The following is a 23,937-nucleotide window of genomic DNA, read 5'->3' on the forward strand; positions in this document are numbered from 1 at the left end:
TTCAAATGCCTTCTTCCCCCCGATTTTTAACACAACCACTAAATAAATTTTGTGGTTTGTTTCCGAACAGCTCAAACACTGGTCACCCACAGTACAAAAATGAGAAAAAGTGTCAAATAAATTCAGAGTAAATATTCAGATAAGATATATTTTAAAATCAACTAATCTGTAAAGGTTTATAAATGATACACTAGTGAGGTCCTCCAAACGCTCAAGAGACTGGTAGAAGAAGAGTAGAGTACTTCCTCTCACTCTCTCCACCTCCCATAAAAAATGTTTCACTGCCATCATCCCAAAACACACAGAACAATGCATCACTCTGGAACCTTTTTAACTGAAGTCCAATAGTTGCCAAAGCTAACAGAGGAAACAGTCCAACCCTGGCAGACACTCAAGTCTGCATTTCATGTGTTGCTTTCAGCAATTTTCCTTACCCAATAACTTGAAGGATTCTTTAACAACAATTTTTGGAAGAAATGTGCACTAAACAAGCTCATAGTACAGAATAAAATGGTTCAGTCAGCTCCCCAGTTGCTAAACACCTTTTTAGATTATTTTTGATACAAACTAGTAGTGTGTCTAAAAAGTATCTTCTGAGAAGTCTAACTTAAGAAATTTTTACTTAATTCAACAAGCCCACACATTTTATTATAAAAAAGTGTGTGATAAATCAGGAGACTGGTCATAAAAAACCCACAAAAAACAGATTCACTCCAAAATTCAAGTATCTCACCTCAGTCACCTTATTTCTGATAATGACAAATACAAAACAACTGCAATACAGAAACAAACACCTGTAAAATACAGACTGCCCATTGCCCCTTATTTAGGTCTAGACTCTTCAGCATTTAGAATATGAACTCCAGAGTGCCATCTTCTCCCCAATTTACCAAATACAAACCTCAGCGCTACTCTGTCAAAGCACTCATGTCTTCTCTTTCACACTTGCCTCATCTAGTGTAGATGTTTGATGTACAGAAATCCCAGGAGGTTATCCGAGCTGACAAGCCATCCCATCACCTCTATCTCCTATCAACATCCTTTCTACTTCATTTGTATCATTTCTTTCCCTCAAAAGTGTGACACACATCTAATTAAACTCAGCACTTTTTCTGAAAATACCTTCCAAAAGTAATTTTTCCCCATTATCAATCATTTCCGGAGCATTACCTTCACTCTACCCTTGCACTAACATTCCTCTGAAGAAGTACTAATCTATTCCATCACATGTGTATCTCAGGTTCATAACATGAACACTCCTAACAGGAAACAATTCCCAAAGGAAAGAGGAATTATTCACATGATTTACCTGCAGGCATTCAACTTGGGGAGCTACGTTGTGGGAACAGCCACCTGTGGTCCCCCAGCATGATCAGTGAATACACAAAGGCTCCTCTAAAAGGCATTCAAAACACCATATTCAGGTTCACTCTCTCTGTCAAGTCTTGGAAGAGGTTCTCTGCTCTCTATTAAATATATGTGCAATGTAGCAAGATGAGCCTCCTCTGGCAATTTGTATTACCCTACATTGGCCTCTAGAACTATGCTGCTGTGAACTCAGCCATCCTTCATCCTTATCAGACTATTTCTGTGAATCAATACATAGTTCCGTGCTGTAACAAATTTGACAGTAGTGGTCTCCAAATAATTCTTAAGTACTGGAAAAAGCAAATACCTAGCAGCATATTTTTCTGCAGAGCATCTCCCATGTCACATGAACACTAAAGGAAGCACCTGCACTTCTCCAGCATTGGCAGTAAGAAACCAACAGGTACATAAGGGAAGTTGGTTTAAGAACCATCTCCCAAATTTTCCACTGAAGTTGTAATAACAGAAGAATCCTTAATAATTAACCAGTTATGAAAACCATAAAGGAAAAATTTCTGTCAAAAAAGAATGAACTATTGGCATGTATTTTGCTATACTATTACTCTGTAAACTCCACCATGCAAGTTAGAATAGAGAAATACTTTTAACTAAAATTTCTAGAATACAATTATCTTTTAGCTACTTTGCCAAGCCCATTAGCAGCACAGAAAGATGTGTCTTTTGAATAATCAAGATAGCTTGGCTTTGATTTTCTTTGCATTCATATAGGTGATACAGAGAAAAGTTTTGGTGGCTGCAGATACTCTTCCTGCTAGTTTGCATGTGTATCATTACTACAACGCTCACAAGCTCAACTGGAATATGGCACTGTGAAATTTTCAATGGTCTCTCGTTTTCTACATAAGAATGCCAGTCACTCATGGAAACAAAGGATTCTAAATATGTTGCTGACCCCAAACCTTGTTAGTATAATTATTTCCAGACAGCTGTGAGAAGACCAGTTAGGAGCTAGATAGCATGATGCCAACACATGGGCTCATGCCAGAGGACTGTAAAAAGCCTTTGGTATCTTGCCAGATATCAGGTCATGCATAGATGATGTAGATGGGGCAGAGGTAACTACAAACTTTCTATAATGCAAAGGATAAAAAGGGTTTAAGAAGTCTGAAAAAATAGATTTTCTAACAGTGAACAGCAGCTTCTGTTGAAATGATGAATTACATGCTCTTCTGTGTAAATTACATGAGAGTACGGTGAACACCTTTTTCTTGACTGTAATTCAGTATTCGTGAACATTTCTGACTGCTGTTGATGATAAGAGGAACATTCTCTTATTACTAATCTGCAGTATATCAATCCGCACCAAGAGGATAAAATACATTTATAGTTTCTAGTTTCACCCAAGAGTGAATTATTTCAATTTCCTTCATTTTCACTCCAAAGAAATAATACAGATTTACCATATTGAAACAATTTGTTTCCCTTTCATTTACACACTTATCTATGAAGGCAAGATGAAATATGACACAGGAAGTCATCTCTCTCTACAGCTGGTATATATGCTTTGTAATTTACTACAAACTGGAATCATCAGCAATAATGCCTTCCAGCCCTTCACCCTATTTTGATCTACTCAAGTTTTCAAATCAGTTTTCATCTAAATATACACTGAATCCTTCCCTTAAAAAAAAAAGGGAGATGAAATACAACCTGAATGGGAAGAGTGTCTATGTACACACATATACACAGTGTTCCACCCATCTTTAGTTCTCCCACCTATTAAATCAGAATCAAGAATACTCTCCTTAAAAAAAAAACAAACACCAAAATAACCCTCATACTCCACATAAAACATTAACATCACTAGCTAAACTGAAAAAAAAAATCTTATGTCAATGAAAGCCTTCATATACTCATTTTACACAGAAAATTCTCCTGCTACTGATACTATAATAAAAATGACAATAATTTTAAAAAGCCAAGCTCAGTAGTTCTTACTCGGTAGTTCTTAGCAGTGAATTTTATCAGATAACAAACATATTAATATGCACTGAAGAACACAACTGCCATATGGAAATACCCTAAGGCACAATTAAGATTGATCGTATGCCTTAGTACTATGTACTCATAATTTACTCTCAATTTTTTCAAATGTCGAAACGTGACATTTAAACTCTTAATTTCTAGACTATAAAAACCTTGTTACAGAAACAGTAATGCATTACTTTCTTTTGAACTAATTGCTCTTTTAAATAGTTATTTTTAAACTCCATTATCCAAATTTTGATGGCATAAGAAGAGCAAGGGTGTCTCATAAGTTAATGCAAAAATGAACATGTAATGTCAAATCACATAGAAAGTTAGTATAAATTCTCCACACACAAATCCTACACATTAGAAAAATCAAGTCTGTCATGAATGTGAAGAACTTGAGGCTTTTTTCTAAGCGCTTCTCAAAATTTTTCCAATACAATTGAATTGTAACCACTTAAAAATAAATCCACAAAACAACAAAATTTCCCCCCTCAATTCTATATAGGAGGGCTTGAAAGAAAATAATTATTTTAACTTCAGAAAGTTTCACTCATTTTAAAAGACAATAGTTCCAGGCATTAACTAAAATAAATAAATCCTGCATGTTCATTCTCTCCCCAAAAATAGATTTTGCTTAACTTGAAAAAATCCCTGGATAGGTTTAGAGTGAAATTTTTGGAAAAAGAAAAAATAAAATAAAAACTCCACATTTGATCTTAGCTTCCAAAGTGCATCAGAGAATTAAACTTTGTAAAGAGTGCATCAACTTCAAGCCAAAGAAATATGGCCAAATCCTACTTTTTAAAGCTTTAACGTAAGAATTGAGCAAAATTGAAAGTCTCACATGAGTCAGAGTTAGTCCCAGAACTGTGAAAGCCAAAGAAGTTTTCATTTGCAAAACACTGTCAACATCAAGAACAGAAGAGTCATGAAATCTCTAATCTTGCTTCTAAGTAGCCTGGGAGCTAACAAGCCTACGCTCTTGTTGGTGAAGTCTCCAAGTGTGCATGTGAAAGTAAGTTTTTTGGGGGTAGTCAAATGCCAGGGGCAGGGAATCACTGAAATTCTGCACATCGTTGGAAGGGTGCTGAAAACGAAATACAGTGGTGTTCTGCCACACTGTAACAGTTTGGTGTGCCCATATCTCAAGTGCTCACGTACAGTTCTGGTCTCCACGTCTTGAGGACTACACAGTAGAGTCATGAACATACAGCAGAGACATGAACATACAGCAGAGTCATAAACATACAGAGAAGATCCCCTAACATTGTAAACACAACCGAGCAGATGGAACCAAAGAGGAGATGGTTGAGGGGACTATACTTGACATTCACAAAACCTTGATAAGAGTGGCAAAGGTGAATGCAGCGTTGTCAATCACCAGATCCCACAATACTGGAAACTTAAAGACATGAACTAGTAAAAGAAATGTCTAAGTGGATAAAACTACTTTCTTTATGCAGTGGCTAATGAGCTTTTGGAATCTGTTGCCAGTAGGAGCTGTGAAAGCAGTTGGTAACAGCCCAATCAGAGAAGGACCTCAGATAAATGAATGGACAAGAAATCTATGAACGTACACTAACAAGATCAGGAGGAGTATAAGGAGAACAGAACTCAAGAGAATGGCTGGGCTCACAGGCTTTCCATAACCAGCGCCTCCTGCTCTCAGCATTAGAGACATGACACAAAGCTAGGTGCCCGCTTATCTGACTCAACAGGGCACTTATGCTGTTGATGAGAATGCAGGTTCATTAGCCAACTTTGCAACCTGCCGTTAAAAGAGACAGCATAACTGAATTGAACAGAATACAGATTTAGAAATCAATATATAATACACCTTCCATCACTGCTGTTATTCCCCAGTACAAACAACAAAGAAAACAGTATGAAGTAAGGAAGCTACTACTTTACTGATCACTAATGATGCTAGTTACAATATCTAAAATTTCCAAGATCTTTATTACATCTCCAATGAAGTATGGAAATATTTGTCCCAATCTTATAAACGAAAAACAAGCAAGAAAGTATAAAGCTGTAAAAATTCCTTTGTGGTAAAATTCAAAACCCAAATGCAGAATCTGGTGGTTTACAAAGATCACACTTCTTCTCTTTAAGAAAACATTACAAATAATAAACTGCTTCCAGCAGCAGCTAAAAGCGATAAATCAAATGTGGTTTTCCTGTAATTATCCATACTGTAAACAACAGGATCTTTTAAAACCTTTTTTCACTTGCACTGAGATTTTTTTTCCCCAAACATGATGTATTTTCTCCGTATGATCTCTCTTCCATTGCTTTCTGTCCTTCACTCACGCATTTGTGTCAGTTGAAGTACTTATGTACTTCCACAGCGTGTCTTTTTTTCTATAAATTCGATTCACTATAGCATCTAATTTGTTAATTTTTATTTATTGGTCTTTTCAGCTTGATTTTTCACTTTCAACTGTTTATGTCCCATCTTCTCCTGTATTAGAGGGTGAATATTCCTTTCATGGAACAGAAAGCTATTTAAAAGCTGCATGAAATGGAACCATCAGCCTGATTCTCCCAACTGAAACTGAGATGAGAAAGAGCAAATACAGTCCAAGCTCAAAAAGCTCAAGTTCAACATCAGTTCTACAAGCTTCTTTTGAGGAGAAAAAGGACACTGAATAAGGCAGTTTACTTTAGGGCTTTCCCCTTCATACACTGATTTATACCTTTAAAAAGTGTTACACAGAAGGTAACTTGAGGTTTGTGAATAAAGAATGAAGTTTAGCCACAGACAAATTTGCTTCACTATAAAATCTTTAACGCCATCCAAATTACTCCACAACTGAGATCATTCTGGTGTTGGTTGACAGATGGCTTTATAGACTTAGAAACTGAGAAGTGAATCCACATAAGTGTATTATCTGGTTTTATGTATACAATTTGAATATTCATAATGTGTAATTGTAAGTGTGCTACAGTGCTTCAAATACACATCAACAAACCATACCAATTATCTGCTGAGAAATGGGGAAAAAAGAGAAATGCTTTATACAATGACATCAAACAACTTCAACAGATGGCCATCACTGATCAACAAACTAAAATAAACCAGAATTCTTACAAATTTAGAAAAAAAAAAGATTTCCTTTAGTAAAAGCTTGTTTTTGTAAATATGCACGGCAAGTTTTCACTTTTTTAATTCTAGCTCTTGGAGTGCAAGAGACATCACGGAAAAGGACTTGAAAAAAAAAGTGCTGAAGATGCCTTTTAAAGACAGATTTGTCTTATGCAACATTACCTTTAAAATGCAACTTACTGTAGAATTATTATGAACAATTAGTAATTTAGTGTTTAGGTGTATCTTTATATCACTGTCAAGCTGAATAACTACTAGTAATTTTCACCCATGTCAGATCTCTTATGAGGTCAAACCACTTGAAAACAGACCTAGAAACTCACAATGCATACATCAAAATTCAGAATACACAGAATTCCTAACCATACTTACAAAATTAAAAATGCTTATTATTATGTCAAACATGAGAAATATGTAATCTAGATCTCTTAAAAAGTTAATTGTTTCTTCTAAATTATAAACCAAAAAATAAGAAAGAATAAACTTTTTATGATTCATATCCAATCAACTGGATTGGCAGGCGCTCTGTCACATTTCTCTGGTATTTCTATACAAGCTATATTGACCCCTCTACATACACTTTTTCAGACCAATATTCATTTTCAGAGGATGAGCTTTCTGGCAGGTCATCATCGACAGCTTAAATGCACACTAGCTTTTTTGCTTTTCCTCAAAGCTGAGCTGGGCTCTAGGTTAGGATAACTAAAATTGCTATGGCAGAGACAGAGAAGGAATTTAAGAAAGAAGCTGCCTTGATAAAGTTCTTGATGAAAAATGTTATTGATTACAACCGTAGAGAAATGAGCTTCTATATCACTAGGACCACATTTGGAGCTGAAATTAGAAGTGCAAGCTTAAGATCAAAAGTATACATAACCTGAAAAGAAGAAAGGGATCTTTAAAATCAATAAACACTCTGTTCCTGACAAGGCAATAGCTTTCTCGATCCTGTGTAGATGATCTACATTGTTCGAAAAAATCTGAGACTATCACCTTATCTTAGGAAAAGAAAAAAAAATGCCAGATTCAGCACATACTGGAAAAAGAGACGTTTACCAAAAAACAGAAAGATAACCAAGGAGCACCTAGCTACTAAAATGAAGACTTCATGAAATCATTTCCTTGTATTTCACAAAGCTAAAAAGCAAAGTATTGGAAGCATGTCAATAAAGATCTCTCAATATGATCACCTTCTACTAGGCAGAGTGATTTGCTCTTCTACTCACCTCCCCCCCCCCCCCAAAAAAAAAAAGAAAACCACATGCCTGCAGTGAAAATTGATTTGTGAAAACAGCATCAGTGAAAACCCTCAAAGGTCTGGAGTGACATTTCAAAATTGATTTCTTTTAATATATTTCTGTAATACAAACCAAGATAAGTTTTACCTATCTCTGAACATTACATTAGCAGTGTATTACATACAGTATTTGAATTAGGAAAAGATTTTAAGATTTCAGTTGTCCAGAAATGAGGAAAAGCTAATTTGTGTTGCACAGCAAGGTGGTTTGTTTCCTAAACTTTGAAACTTCAGCATATCTGCACAGTCAGAAATAAAATATTTATACAACAGTCTATGCTTCCCAAAGCACAGTACAAATAAAATAACTAATCAATGTGTTGCCTGTGAAACCATTTGTATTTCTCAAGTGCAGTAACTAAGGTAAAGGTGGTTTCAGCCACTCAAGTTTAATCATTCCATTTGCAAGAATTCCTATTATAAGGATATTAATGACTTAGTGATGAAAAATTTTTCAAAGGCTTTTCAGACGGACTGAAGGCCTTACCAGAGCTCCCGCCAGCAACTCTTAGTCTACGTATTTCAATTAGGTCAGTGATGTAACAGAGTTACATCTTAAGCTAAAACAATGTTCAAAAGCCTCTTCGGGATGTCTGTGTGCTTTTTCAAAACACCACTCTTCTTCATTGAGAAAGCAGAATTTCTTCCTTAAAATACCTAGTGCTAAATTAGACCTGCAGACACTGCTCTCTCCTCAGTTTATTTCAAGTGACCGGGACAGTGCTTCCACTACCACTTCCTCAAAAGTTAACTCCTCGCCTGTTTCAACATCTTCTTAAATTGAACCATATTCAGAAAGCATTTTGGCAAATTATAATCACTAAGTTTCCACCAAGCACAGGAAAACTGTTGGAGACCTACTGGTAATGCTGAGACGTTGCTGCCTAATCAGTAACTAATTTCAATGAGTGACTCTCCCAAGTGGAAAGAAAAATAAAATGACAGCACCCTCACCAGTATAAAGCACAGGTATCTGAGGCTGCCTGACCAAAAGAGAAAAAGGATTCTTGGCCACGAGCTGGCAGGGCTCATTGTGAGGGCTTTAAACTAGGTTCGAAGGGGGAAGGGGGCATCACCCAGCTCACTAGGGATGAGCCTAGGCTTGGCGTGCCAAGGTCAGGGGTGAGATTGACAGCCCAGCTCAAGTGTGTCTATACCAATGCACGTAGCATGGGCAATAAACAGGAGGAGCTGGAAGCCATTATACAGCAGGACGGCTACGACTTGGTCGCCATCACAGAAACGTGGTGGGACAACTCGCATGACTGGCATTCTGTCATGGATGGCTACAGACTCTTTAGCAAAGACAGGCCAACAAGGAGAGGTGGTGAAGTTACAGAATCACAGAATAGTAGGGGTTGGAAGGGACCTCTGTGGGTCATCTAGTCCAACCCTCCTGCCGAAGCAGGGTCACCTACAGTAGGCTGCACAGGAGCTTGTCCAGGCGGGTCTTCAATATCTCCAGAGAAGGAGACTCCACAACCTCCCTGGGCAGCCTGTTCCAGTGCTCCGTCACCCTCAGAGGGAGGAAGTTCCTCCTCATGTTCAGACGGAACTTCCTGTGCTTCAGTTTGTGCCCATTGCCCCTTGTCCTGTCACTGGGCACCACTGAAAAGAGCTTGCCCTAATCCTCCTGACACCCACCCTTCAGACATTTATAAGCATTTATTAGGTCCCCTTGCAGCCTTCTCTTCTTCAGGCTGAACAAGCCCAGCTCCCTCAGCCTCTCCTCGTAGGACAGATGCTCCAGTCCCCTCATCATCCTTGTAGCCCTCTGCTGGACTCTCTCCAGTAGCTCCTCATCTTTCTTGAACTGGGGAGCCCAGAACTGGACACAGTACTCCAGATGGGGCCTCACCAGGGCAGTGTAGAGGGGAAGGAGAACCTCCCTTGTCCTGCTGGCCACACTCTTCTTGATGCACCCCAGGATCCCATTGGCTTTCTTGGCAGCCAGGGCACACTGCTGGCTCATGGTTAACCTGTCGTCCACCAGGACACCCAGGTCCCTCTCCGCAGAGCTGCACTCCAGCAGGTCCACCCCAAGCCTGTACTGATGCATGAGGTTGTTCCTCGCCAGGTGCAGGACCCTGCATTTCCCTTTGTTGAACCTCATCAGGTTCCTCTCTGCCCAGCTTTCTAGCCTATCCAGGTCACGCTGAATGGCAGCACAGCCTTCCAGTGTGTCTACCACACTTCCCAGTTTGGTGTCATCAGCAAACTTGCTGAGGGTACATTCTAACTCTTCATCCAGGTCGTTGATGAAGAAGTTAAACAAGACTGGGCCCAGTACTGACCCCTGGGGGACACCACTTGTTACCAGCCTCCAACTAGACTCAGAGCCGCTGATGACAACCCTCTGATGCTCTATATGTGAGGGAGCAACTGGAATGCATTGAGCTTGGCCTGGGGGTAAATGAGGAACAAGTTGAGAGCTTGTGGGTTAGAATTAAGGGACAGGCTCACACGGGTGACGTTACTGTGGGTGTGTACTACAGGCCACCTGACCAGGAGGAGGAGGTTGATGAGGCCTTCTACAGGCAGCTGCAAGCAGCCTCTCAATCACAGGCCCTGGTTCTCATGGGGGACTCCAACCACCCTGACATCAGCTGGGAAGACCATACAGCTAGGCAGGCGCAATCCAGGAGGTTCCTACAGAGCATCGATGATAACTTTCTGATGCAAGTGGTGGAGGAACCAACAAGGAAAGGCGCGCTGCTGGACCTTGTATTAACAAACAAGGAGGGACGGGTGGAGAATGTGAAGGTTGGAGGTAGACTCGGCTGCAGTGACCATGAAATGGTTGAGTTCAGGATCCTGCATGGAGGAAGCAGGGCGATAAGCAGGATCAAAACCTTGGACCTCAGGAGGGCTAACTTTGGCCTCTTCAAGGAGCTACTGGGTGGAATCCTGAGAGCCAGGGCTCTTGAAGGCAGGGGGGTCCAAGAGTGCTGGTCGCTCTTTAAACATCGCTTCCTCCATGCTCAGGAGCGGTGAATCCCCCTGAGAAAGAAATCGAGCAAAGGAGGCAGGAGACCTGCACGGTTGAACAAGGAGCTTCTAGCGGAGATCAGGTGGAAGAGAAAGGTCCATGGAATGTGGAAAGAGGGGCAGGCCACTTGGGAAGAGTACAGGAATGTGGTCAGAGCATGCAGGGATGTGACGAGGAAGGCCAAAGCCCACGTGGAATTGAAGCTAGCAAGGGATGTCAAAAACAACAAGAAGGGCTTCTTCAACTACATCAGCAGCAAAAGGAAGGCTAGGGACAACGTGGGGCCGCTGCTGAATGAGGCGGGTGTCCTGGTGACGGAGGATGCAGAGAAGGCAGAGCTACTGAATGCCTTCTTTGCTTCAGTCTTCAGTGCCAAGGCAGGCCCTCAGGAATCCCAGGCCCCGGAGGTAAGAGAAGCCGCCCACAGAGAGGATGACTTTCCCTTGGTCAAGGAGGACTGTGTGAGGGATCACTTAAGCGATCTGGACGCCCACAAATCCATGGGCCCCAATGGAATGCACCCACGAGTGCTGAGGGAGCTGGTCGATATCATTGCTGAGCCAATCTCCATCATCTTTGAGAGGTCCTGGAGGACAGGAGAGGTGCCCGAGGACTGGAGAAAGGCCAATGTCACTCCAATCTTCAAAAAGGGCAAGAAGGAGGACCCAGAGAACTATAGACCGGTCAGCCTCACCTCCATCCCGGGAAAGGTGATGGAGCAGCTTATCCTGGAGGCCATCATCAAGCAAGTGGAGGAAAAGAAGGTTATCAGGAGTAGTCAGCATGGATTCACCAAGGGGAAATCATGCCTGACCAATCTGATAGCTTTCTACGATGACATGACTGGCTGGGTAGACAAAGGGAGAGCCGTGGATGTCGTCTACCTAGACTTCAGCAAGGCTTTCGATACAGTCTCCCATGATGTCCTCTTAGGGAAGCTCGGGAAGTGTGGGCTAGATGAGTGGTTGGTGAAGTGGATAGAGAACTGGCTGAATGGCAGAACTCAGAGGGTTGTCGTCAGCGGCGCTGAGTCTAGTTGGAGGCTGGTAACTAGTGGTGTCCCTCAGGGGTCAGTACTGGGCCCAGTCTTGTTTAACTTCATGAACGACCTGGATGAGGCGTTGGAATGTACAATCAGCAAGTTTGCTGATCACACCAAACTAGGTGGTGTGGTAGACACACTGGAAGGCTGTGCTGCCATTCAGCGTGACCTGGATAGGCTGGAAAGTTGGGCAGAGAGGAATCTGATGAGGTTCAACAAAGGCAAATGCAGGGTCCTGCACCTGGGGAGGAACAACCCCATGCATTAGTACAGGCTTGGGGTGGACTGCTGGAGAGCAGTTCTGCGGAGAGGGACCTGGGTGTCCTGGTGGACGACAGGTTAACCATGAGCCAGCAGTGTGCCCTGGCTGCCAAGAAAGCCAATGGGATCCTGGGGTCCATCAAGAAGAGTGTGGCCAGCAGGACGAGGGAGGTTCTCCTTCCCCTCTACACTGCCCTGGTGAGGCCCCATCTGGAGTACTGTGTCCAGTTCTGGGCTCCCCAGTTCAAGAAAGATGAGGAGCTACTGGAGAGAGTCCAGCGGAGGGTTACAAGGATGGTGAGGGGACTGGAACATCTCTCCTATGAGGAAAGGCTGAGGGAGCTGGGCTTGTTCAGCCTGAAGAAGAGAAGGCTGCAAGGGGACCCAATAAATGCTTATAAATATCTGAAGGGTGGGTGTCAGGAGGATTGGGGCAAGCTCTTTTCAGTGGTGCCCAGTGACAGGACAAGGGGCAATGGGCACAAACTGAAGCACAGGAAGTTCCGTCTGAACATGAGGAAGAATTCCTTCCCTCTGAAGGTGACAGAGCACTGGAACAGGCTGCCCAGGGAGGTTGTGGAGTCTCCTTCTCTGGAGATATTGAAGACCCGCCTGGACAAGGTCCTCTACAGCCTACTGCAGGTGACCCTGCTTTGGCAGGAGGGTTGGACTAGATGACCCACAGAGGTCCCTTCCAACCCCTACCATTCTGTGATTCTGTAAAGGAAAAAAATGCTGTCTAGCTTATACTTGAAAATTCCATCTCTTCGCATGTCACTACCTGCAAAATAATTGTACACAACTACCAACATTAGTACTGAAACATTTACTCTGTTTACATTTTGCTTTTTTCAATGCTGAAGAGACAAGGTCTAGTAGTCAATTTGCTTCCACTCAGGCAGAGGATTACAAATGGTGTAATCATTAGTAGCAAAAAACTGCTGCAGCACTAAACAAAACACCACACAGTATCATCAACGCTTAATAAAAGGAAAGGCAAGAACTCCTCTCTGCACTGGCAAATACATTTAATACACAAGTACACATTCTAAAGGAAATACAATTTTACACCATGCTTTCTATAGCAGCCAAGTACTTTAGGGGAAACACAGAGCACTTAGATATATTATATCACTACTGATTCAACCTACTAGTATTAGAAAACCTCAACATTTTCCAATTTAAAACCAATTTAAAAATAGGAAAAATAATATGGTTAAATAATTTCCCACATTTACAGCCTTATTCTACTGGCATCTATCAGTTCTTTTAATAGAAACACGCTTCAGGACCAAAAATTTATGCAGTAATAATTAATTAATATTTCCTGTTAATTAGTCACATTATAATATCTCAAGAAGAGGTAAGACAACAAAACAGTAGGAAATGCAGATAAAAATTGACCCTTTTTCTCTTTCATTATGTTTCTCAAATTCTGGTATTACTGACAAATTAGCATTACTTCTCAAAACTCTAAATTGGCCTGGTTAGACAAACAAACATTTGCCAACCATATCCTTGGCCGCATCAAAAGCGGCGTGGCCAGCAGGTTGAGGGAGGTGATTGTGCTGGTCTACTCCGCTCTGGTGAGACCTCACCCGGAGTCCTGCGTCCAGCTCTGGAGCTCCCAGCACAAGGAGGACATGGAGCTGTTGGAGCGGGGCCAGAGGGCAACAATGAAAACGATCCGAGGGCTGGAACACCTCTCCTATGAGGAAAGGCTGAGAGACTGGGGGCTGTTCAGCCTGGAGAAGAGAAGCCTGCAGTGACACCTTATTTCAGCCTTTCAATACTTAAAGGGGGCCTACAGGAAAGATGGGGACAGGCTTTTTAGCAAGGCCTATTGTGACAAGACAAGGGGTAATGGCTTTAAACTCAGGGAGGGTAGATTTAGACTGGATGCAAGGAAGACATTTTTTACCATGAGGATGGTGAAACACTGGCACAGGTTGCCCAGAGAGTTGGCAGATGCCCCATCCCTGAAAACATTCCAGGTCAGGTTAGACAGGGCTCTGAGCAACCTGATCTAGTTGAAGATATCCCTGTTCATTGCAGGGGGGTTGGACTAGACGACCTTCAAAGGTCCCTTTCAACTCAAACCATTCTATGATTCTATGAAATATTCCCCCAATTAAAATTCAGCATCATCCTGTGTCAGATGAAACATGGAAAATGAATTGAGAGTTTCCTTCTGATTTAATGTACCTTCTTCATATTTGCTCCCTCTATAGCAAAAACAGCAACCCAGAATGATTCTGTAAATCTGGAAACTTTAGTATGCAAGTACAACACACACTAGGAGTAACAGTTTCACTAAAGGAGTTTAAACAGAAAGAAATTAAGTATTTTAATCTTTTATTATAGTGACACCTTGTGGCTACATTTGACTTATTTTGAGATCTCTCAAAATTCTTCATTTTCTTGTAATTGCTTTAATAAAGTTCTTCAAAATTTGTGGTGCAAGACAAACTAAAAAGATGAAGCCGCAAATTAAAAATGAAAGGATGAAAAAAGTGAGAAGTATAAAACAGAAAACAGCATTGCCTGTTCAAAGATCTTTACAGGCATTAACATTCACTGGATGTATTTGCACTTTCTTATCCCAAAAAAAGAGCTATGGCTTAGAAACAGAACTCTAACTGCTATCTCGACTTGAAAATCTGCTTTTTTTTTTTTAAACGAACTATTGTTGCTTACCCATACTCAAACTGATACCCACATGGGTTATGAAAAATACCCTACAAGCAGCTCTTTTATAACTTTTATCACTGACTTCTTGAAATATAACACAATCCAACATTGTCAGGACTATGGACTGAGCAAGTGCTATATAAGAAAGAGTTAACTTTTTAATATGGTCAAGAAGATGGTACTAATTTTTTCAGGTTAATGACAGGGTAAACAGTTGGCTTAATTAACAGGTACATATTAAAAATACTGGGAAACAGGAAAGAAAAATATTCACTTCAAAAATCAGTCACAAACCACACAAGGACAATAAACACACATACATTCTCTTCTATGTTGCCTATCAAGAGAAGCAGCTGGAATAACTATGAACCTGACACTTCTAAAGCAAAAATTAAAACTCTAAAATTATGTCCAGGCATTATACCTAGCACTTCCTCTTACTAAAAAAAACCTGCAAAATACAGCAACATCCTCTCACCTATTATACTAAGCTTCGATGCTTAAGCAACAATCTTCCCTGTACAAATTAGCTTGTATATATAAATCAGGGATTACATCCTACAAATCACAAATAAATCATCTTCTGTACGTGAGAAAGCATAAACAATCTTCTCATCTCCTTTTCATTACAGAATTTTAGAGTCTTCGGTCGCTGCCCTTCCATTTTTCAGCTATTAATCTAGACAACAGTTATGGCTGGCAGAAGTTATTCTGAACCTGTTAAAACATAGACTGGAGCATACAAGAAAGTAATATGAAGAAGAAAAGAGTGTAAATAATCTTATCGTGTTACTTCATTCTGCCTGATCAGTTTGGGTGGCTTGGTATGTGCTTTGCAAGTACAGATTATCTTTCATGGGAAGCACAATAACGTCCCTAACTAACACTGTTGTGAATATTCCACAATCCTCCGTATATTAAAAGAAAAAAAATATCGGTCATGATAGAGACTATGACATACATAATACAGTAATTACTTGTTAAGGAGACTGAACTGGTCTTAATTCATTGTGGTATAAATTACTTATTTAACAACTAACTGCCAGAAAGTTGCCTTATTTTCATCCAGCTAGCGTGAAAAAGGCATTGATTGTAGACTTGAAAAGGGATAGATTCACTTAAAAGTGACAGGTTTTCAAAAAATAAACGAAAAAACCGACCTGCACACATACAAACAGAAGACAGACTCCATCAATTTTTATGCCCATGGAAATGTCTGAATAACTTCTTAAAACTCAGGTGAACACGTTAGTTCAGCCCTTGACAGCTTTCACCTTGCATAATTTCATATTTATGTGAAAGCAACTAATCTTGCCAATGTTACAGGGCTCCTATTCTCTTTATAATCTATGTTTGAACAATTGGTCTAGCGTATCAGACACAAACAGGCTGTCCTTCAACAACGTGTACAGAACCTGGCATGTTCTACTCCCTTGCTTTGAAAAAAGGTGTGTAAACAAAAACCACAGCAAATAACCCTAGTCTCCCAATTCTCCATCACTACTCAAGAAGTATGTATGCTGTAAAGCACTAATCAACTTTTTGTAAATAACCCCCCCCAAAACACCACCCATCTCAAATCTATACTGGTAAGAAACTGCACCGTGAAAAGATACTCAGTCCAGCATCTTCCACTGACAATGCATGTACTCCTCAGTGCAGTCACCCATGAACAGGAAAATTTTGGCACCTGGACTTGTCACACTGACTCAAGGGTACACAGCAGAAGCAGTGTTGAGCAATATGAAAATATAACTGGTTTTGAATGTATAAGAATGTATTGATTAACCTAGGGCTTATAAATGTGTATGATTTGCTGAGTTGGATTACAATCTTCCTTCAAAAATGGGACAGGCATTTACATCTTCAAATAAAATAAATGGGGCTTTTTTTAATTGTCTGTTGATAATCGGATAACAATTTCTTTCCAGACAGAGCATATAAAACACTTAAAACATATCTGCCCTTTGATAAGCATGCATAACTTACCTGTAAAAACAGAATATCAAATACTAAAAGAATGCATTCTGACGTAATCTCATATTAGCTCATGTTTTAAATCTGTGCTTACCACACTGGAGATCGTCTCTTTATACATGACAAAAAACTACTACGTATTTTAGGATCTCTGTTTTTTGTATATTAGTATCCTAAAGATAACTAGTATATCTCATTTAAGTAAACAAAACTACTTTAAATACATAATCACATGAACCTGAAACTAGCGACAGGAAAAAAAATCTAGTCGTCATTGCTTACTTCCTTCTATACAGAATATTAATCAAAAGCCAGATAAATATAAGTCACAGATACTAACATATATGTGTACACAGCCTCCCCCACTCAAAGGCTCCTTTCTGGAGGTCAATGGGATCCAACCCCTGATTAAAGCAGAACCAGCTTTCAAGTTGGACCTATTTATATTAATACAAATAAATAAATACACAGTTCTTACAGGGGAGATCCTCAAGAAATTATCAGTAATTTGAGGTCTCTGTTTACATTTAAGACAGCCTCTTCTTATTTACAAGAAAATAATAAAACCCATAAAAACAGTAAATTATACTCACAGTACTTTTGACTAGCAAACACACTCTTAATGTAATGTAGGCTTCAATTCATTAATGTTAAGAGAGATTACAGAATAGCCTTATCTAAACTACCCTGAATTATCATGTTGACTCACAACTGAGAACTCATACTGCCTTAAGGTTACTGTTGTTCCTTAACAATAAGGAGTCGTCAACTTGCGCTGCTACATGACTTTCTCTTTAGCTCTTTTACTTGCTTTTCAAAGTAGCTGCACCTCTAGAGAATTCCCCACCACTTTGTGGATATGACATTGAGGAACAGAGATTTACAGAAAATAACAGGTTTACTGTGGATCATGGAGCAGAACAGGAAAAATGAGAGGCATGCAGACTATGTGACAAGGAAATCTGTGCTGTAGTTACCTGGACAACTGTATACTTCAAATATCTGCTAAGATAAAACTGCAAGGGGGAGATTTCCATGTGTGACTGTGCATGCATTTAAGTAAATAATCTGTGCATCCAAAACACCCCAAGAAATTAACTCCCTCCTGATAATCTGCTCCTCCAATAGAGGGAAAGTCACTTACAGTGGATTTAGAGATCATCAGAGAGCCAGAACATACAAGAGGTCCTTCTGTGCCAAAAAATTAGTAAGGTACCACCCAGAACTGTGAAATAATCTTCTTCCCTCTCTGCACTCTCAGGCAAGGCTACAAAGAGCCTTCACCAAAACAGAACAATGATGCTTTCAAAACATAGCACAAACACACACAGAGATGAAGACAGCTGAGAGAGGGGATGACAAATAGATCAAATGACGCTGAAACAGAAAAAACAACTTTTGGACAAGTCTTTGGATGAGGCCAAAGAATGGTTGCCCTTTTGAAAGAAGATTAAGTGAAGTCCCACCATAACAGCCTAGATCTCTTCAAATCTTCTTGTGAATGTGATAGCAGCAAAAAAATAAGCTGCGCTTACTAACAATCCATCCACTTTGCACCAAGTTAAGGTCACACACTCACAAAAACATATCCCCAGGAAACGTAAGACACCTATAAACCATGAGACATCATTGCTAGATGATTTCTTACAGACACCTTTAGGCAAAAATTTATCAGATATGCACACAAACTAGAGGACACCCATTTCAGAAAAGCAGTAAAATCATAATCATAAAACCATAAAATGACAGGGAAAAGTTGAGAATGCATTTGTTTGTATCAGTAAAAACAAAATTCAAGTCAGTTACATTCAGCATGAAGTTACTGAAAGGACGGGGAGACTGAGAAAAAGTTATCTGAGCAGGATGGACACACAAGTGACCCACGAGACTCTTTCCACATAGACCACAACTGTTTGCCAGCAAATCTGTGTTGCAGAGCAGTAAAGATCAGAGAAAGAGGTCATTCTCTGGGGAGAAGTAAGTACTTTCTCTCCTTGGGGATTCCAAGAGTTGCTTTGCTGATTAAAAATTTCTGTCTACAGAATAATTACTACAATACAGGGCACTTCCCTTTTGGGCTTATGACCCAAAATCTAATGATGCTAGACCATCTTTGGAATCTACAGATTGTGGCCTCTCTGTCAATAAGCTCGATTCAGTTTTTGGATAAGACAGCTTCGATGTGACCATAAGCTTTTTCCAGAATTCCCAGGAACTACAGTAAAAAAAAGTCATCACCACCTTAATGATTAAACCCATCTAGTTGCTTTGGTTTACACAAAGCATTGCTCAAACCTCCTTCGTCCTAACTCCCCCCATTCTCTCTTACACAGCTGTTTAAACATCAGCTGCAAGTGGAAAAGTGATTATGCCCCCCTTCCCAAAAAACAAGGGGGGGGGGAAAAAAAAAAAGAGAAAGAGATACATAGAGATGGAAGCACCAGGATTTTCAAAACAGAATATCTGCAATTTATCACCTAAATTCATATTAAAAAAAATCCAACAAGATACACCTTTTTATTTTTATTTTTTTTTAAGATAGCTGATAAAATTTGTGTATATCATACATTATGTAGTAGAAAAATCTGGCAACTCATTCTGGTGCCTACATTATTTAATGATAGCCATGCAATGTTAACTAACCTGCAGACACGGGCAGGAAAATACAGGTTCTGCCAGGACCGACAGAGGTATTTAGAGTGATCGATAACCCGAATCCAGTCTAACTCATCCATGGACACCTCAATGTAGTAGGAGTAAGACCTATGGATTGTCAAAAAAACACTGGTTAGAATATAAGCAACCACATTTTAGATACTAAATTTTACACTGTCTTCCAGATTTTCAGTTATGCTGAAAAAAAGGCTATTTATTCCTACCCACAGACCTGTACTCTAAGTTACCTAAAAAGAGATCATTATTTTCAAAGTAGCTTTGAAAACAAATTCACATGCAGTTAAGACATGTTTTCAGAATGACTTAAAACATCCTAACACTGACAAGCTGCAGTAATTAGATGAGACCATTGTCCCTCAAAAAAATGCAATGGAAACTTTTAACTCAGTCATAGAAATACTCATTTGTATTCCTTCGGTGTAAAATAAATCTAAAACACCAGTGATACAGTTACTATTTCTATTGCCACATCAAAAAAGAAAAATTAAAAAAAACATTTAGTAGATCAAAAATGCAAAATTCAAGCCTTCACTTGAAAAAAGCAAATTTACTTTATGATCATTTTCTTACTGATGTTCTACTTCACTTCTGACCCTTCAGTTGTTCACAAAACATTGTTAAGCCTGTCACTACTTAAACATATCAAAATTACCTCATCAAAAAATAAAAAACCAGTCACCAATACCTTTGTTAATACTTTCTATTATTTTTCTGAGGACTTAAAGAGGTCTAAAGTGGTACTGTTTGAAAATTCTTAAAATGTTAGATAACACTATTAATACCAATTTATGCACCTAGAAAGGTAACGTGGAGTCTTTAAGATGTCAACTGCATAATCACCTTTCACATTCACACCAACTAGATGTGAAATATTCACAACCCATACAAACACACTGTGTTTTAGCAACATTATTATTACTAGCCCATGCACATTTGACCAAACTAGGCTCCAGCATTCTAGAGTTTGAGCAGTTTGGAACCAAAAGTTAGAGCCTGTCAGTCCTCTGTGTGGTGAGAATTTAGGGATTTCTCATATGACCATCACTAGACTGATGCAAATTTGTAACCAATATACAACATGCTATTTTTGGGGGTTTCTGAAGAAAAATTCAGAAAGGAAAAATTACCTCAAAAATACAGTTCCATTATCATACACAACACTCTGCCTTTTATTTTTCTTACAGAGAGCATTTTTTTTTTCACGAGGTAATTTGGACAGCTAGTCTAATTAACACTTTTATATCTAAGATTCATCTGTTAATAACACCTCTAAATTAGAGATCCAAAACACACTTGTTAGTTTGTATTTGGTTCTGTTAAGAATGTACATTATCAACATAAAGATACCTGATACAGCAGAGCTTCACAAAGACAGTTAAAATGAATGAGTGGTTTAAAAAGATGTTCAACAAGAAGCCACCATGAGCTTGTACAGTTGCTAAGACGTCTCTTTTGGAGATATTATTCATGTATCCCATGAGAAAGATGCAGATACATGGCTGGCAATTCTTAGACTAAAAGAGTATATTGGTTGGAAAGCAACTCTAGAAATAGCGAGGACAATCTTCGAGCAAGTTCCTTAAGGTCTTGGCTGGTAAAGTTCTGCATACCTCATAGCTCCAAGGAGTTTTATCCACAGCCTTTCTGCGCAAACTCTTCCCAAGCTCAACTACCCCATTATTAACTGTTTTCCTAATATTTAAAAGCAATTTATCTTGCTGCTTGTGTCCACTCTTTGTCCTCTCAGGACACAGCTGTAAGAGGATTCTGGCCCTGTATTCTCTATATTCTTCCATTAAATACGCAAAGACAGCAGTAAGTTCCTCCTTCTAAGCTTTCTCCTCTCATAACAGCAAGTTCTCTCAGCATCTCCTTATACATCGTGTGCTCAAGCCCTCATCATCTTTGCGTCCTGCTGAACTCACACCAGTGTGTCAGTATCTTGTACTGAGGAGCTCACAACTGGATGAAGTACTCCAAATGCTTCCATTTCTGTTTATCTTAGACAGTTGAGCGACTGGGGCAAAAACCTAACTGAGGTACTATACCCGACAGGAAGCGAAAGAAAGTCCAATACCAAACTTTCCACACAAAAACAAAAAAGTCAGGTTGACACAGAAACTACATCCTAAACCAGATAGATACCCTCAGTATTTTCTGATGACAAAAAACTCTAGAGATTCATCTTGTGTGATATTCTGTCACCAACAATAGTTTGTTCTATACATTTCAGAAGAAGGGCACAGAACACAGATAATTTTTTTTAATATGTTGTCTCAAAGAGAAGCATTTTTCCCCGAGTTTCAGCAGCTGCCAATTTATGCCTTGCAGATGGGGGGCATTTTACCAGTTACAAGCTCTCTAAAAATTGTTAGACAGCTCCTCATTAATAATTTGCTTCTAATACTTTTTCAAATTTTATAGAATTGGTTGATAATTGGCTTAGAAATTTGGTTGATCTTCTGGAATAAGTAGTATAATACTGTATGAAGTAATTCCTTGTACCTTCAAAGATTTAGTTTTCAATCTTTCCAAAAGGAATAGAGGAGAAGCATAAATTTCAGTTGAACTGAATCAGGTGAGCTTCCCTGAAACAATTAAATAGCTAAAAATTCATTCAGCTTGTTTTGAATGATTAATAACTGTAATGCATCTTTAAAAAATAATATATAAAAATAAAAATCAATAAAACATTGGTACACCCTGTGCTAAAATAACACGTCTTAATTAAGAAAACAAAATGCAACCACTTTGCAATTCTAAACTGTTAGTCTGGGAATCTTTTATTAGAAAGGTAACAATGTATTAAAGTATAAGTAGCTTGTTTTATTGTCTTTAACAGCAAATTGTTTACGATTACCTATATGAGCTGTCTACTAAATTGCAAAATCTTTGTCATGGTAAGTTATAAAATTAATATATTCAGTTTGTCACAAAAAGAAGCTCATAATTTTCCTACTTAAGCAGTCACTCAGTTGTTCAAATATGCATAATTTGATCTTTCATGCACTCCGTAACAACCTAAAGTTGGAGCATAAATTGGCTAAGGCATCCATGGTACTTCATACTTCACCCCATGGTACTTCATACTTCACCAGTCTCACCACAAAGTGGCTTCTAATAACTACTGTAGCTAGTAATTCACATTCTAAATAAATTTTACTATCTCTGAATTATTGTCAAAGTGTGCTATTTTTTAACAATTTTGATATATTGAAAAGATCTGAAAAAACATTCCTTCAATGTCTGGAATGTAAATATGTAAAATATATGGTTCCTGCAAAAGAACTAGAATATTGTTTTTCGAACTGAAATAAAAGCAGTTGAAAACTAAATGGCAAATGGAAAACAAAACAATTCAATTTATGTAAACTCTCATTAGTATTATAAACTATTTAATGAAGACACAAAAAATACATTGAAATATTATGAGGTAGTTTAGTATCACACAATATGGTCTGGTGTGTAAGCAACCAAAACTGCATTTAAAAAACAGGTTTTTTTCCAAATAAAGCTTGTCCTTGTCATCTCCAACATGGTATCATGCTGTTTCTATAAAATATTTAATGAATATTATGCATTGATATATTACTATCAGTACAAAATGCATTACCTTCCCTTTCTACGTCAGCTTGGCACCTACCGACTATCTCTGTCCCACAGCAGTATTCGTATGTGGTTGATTATTGACGGCTGGCCTAGTTTAATTTCAATTCCAGAACGGCAGTCATCATCGATTGGGTGTCGAGAGAAGCCATGATCCAAGTCATAGTTCTGAGTATCCCCATCTAACAAAGCAGACTTCAGCTCCCCTTTTACAACCTGGGCACCATACTTCATCGTTGCAATATTTTCCCCCGGTACTAAGAAAAGGAAATAATTGCTTAATTTTTACACTCTCATACTGCAAATTAGATGTTCTGAACATCAACCGTACCAAGTCAGAACAAAGACTTCTTGCCAGTATCCTTTCCTGGCCACAAACACATGCTCAAAGAAAACCAAAAGTACAAAAAGAGAGTCATGTTAGAAATTTTGTTTTTTCCATTTCATTTGATGTCCCCTAGGTCTTCTATGGTAATAATAAGTAGTGATCATTTACTGGTATGCAGTATCTATATTCTCAGTCCTCTTCATGATTTTACAGAATTCTATTGCACCTTCCTCATTCAATCATCACTTTTCTCCTGTTTTTAAAGTTTTGGTCTATTTAGTCTCTCCTTGTGATCAACCTCTCACCATATCTCTAGTAATTTTTTTGCCCTTTCTTTCCCATTTTTTTGTTCTAGTTTCAACTGGGGTTTTTTTTGTTTGAAGTGGAAGGAAACTAAAAGTCACATAAAATGTTCAAGATGCGGCTGCATCATGAACTTGCAGAGGGGTATATACAGTGGTATAGCTATACAAGTTTCCAGTACTCTGCAAAGCTAAACAAACTTGAGTGAAATTGGAAACTTTTAGCTACTTGGGCTGTGAACCAACATGATAAAGCAAGTTTTTTATGCCACCATTTCACAGTAATAAACCTGTTA

At 39.0% G+C, this 23,937-nt stretch overlaps 1 protein-coding gene across 4 annotated transcripts in view; it reads right to left on the minus strand.

Annotated features, from left to right (window-relative positions):
• Window positions 1-23,937, minus strand: part of BTBD9 (BTB domain containing 9) — a 149,365-nt gene that overhangs the window by 113,236 nt on the left and 12,192 nt on the right. For all 4 annotated transcript variants that reach the window (XM_075412801.1, XM_075412799.1, XM_075412800.1 and 1 more), the window contains 2 exons: window positions 23,049-23,268; window positions 19,373-19,492 (listed from right to left, as the gene is read on the minus strand). In XM_075412801.1, coding sequence (XP_075268916.1) covers window positions 19,373-19,492; window positions 23,049-23,268 — 340 coding nt within the window. The remainder of the gene's footprint in view (window positions 1-19,372; window positions 19,493-23,048; window positions 23,269-23,937) is intronic.

Source organism: Opisthocomus hoazin, chromosome 2 (genome assembly GCF_030867145.1).
Source record: "Opisthocomus hoazin isolate bOpiHoa1 chromosome 2, bOpiHoa1.hap1, whole genome shotgun sequence".
Taxonomy (NCBI): domain Eukaryota; kingdom Metazoa; phylum Chordata; class Aves; order Opisthocomiformes; family Opisthocomidae; genus Opisthocomus; species Opisthocomus hoazin.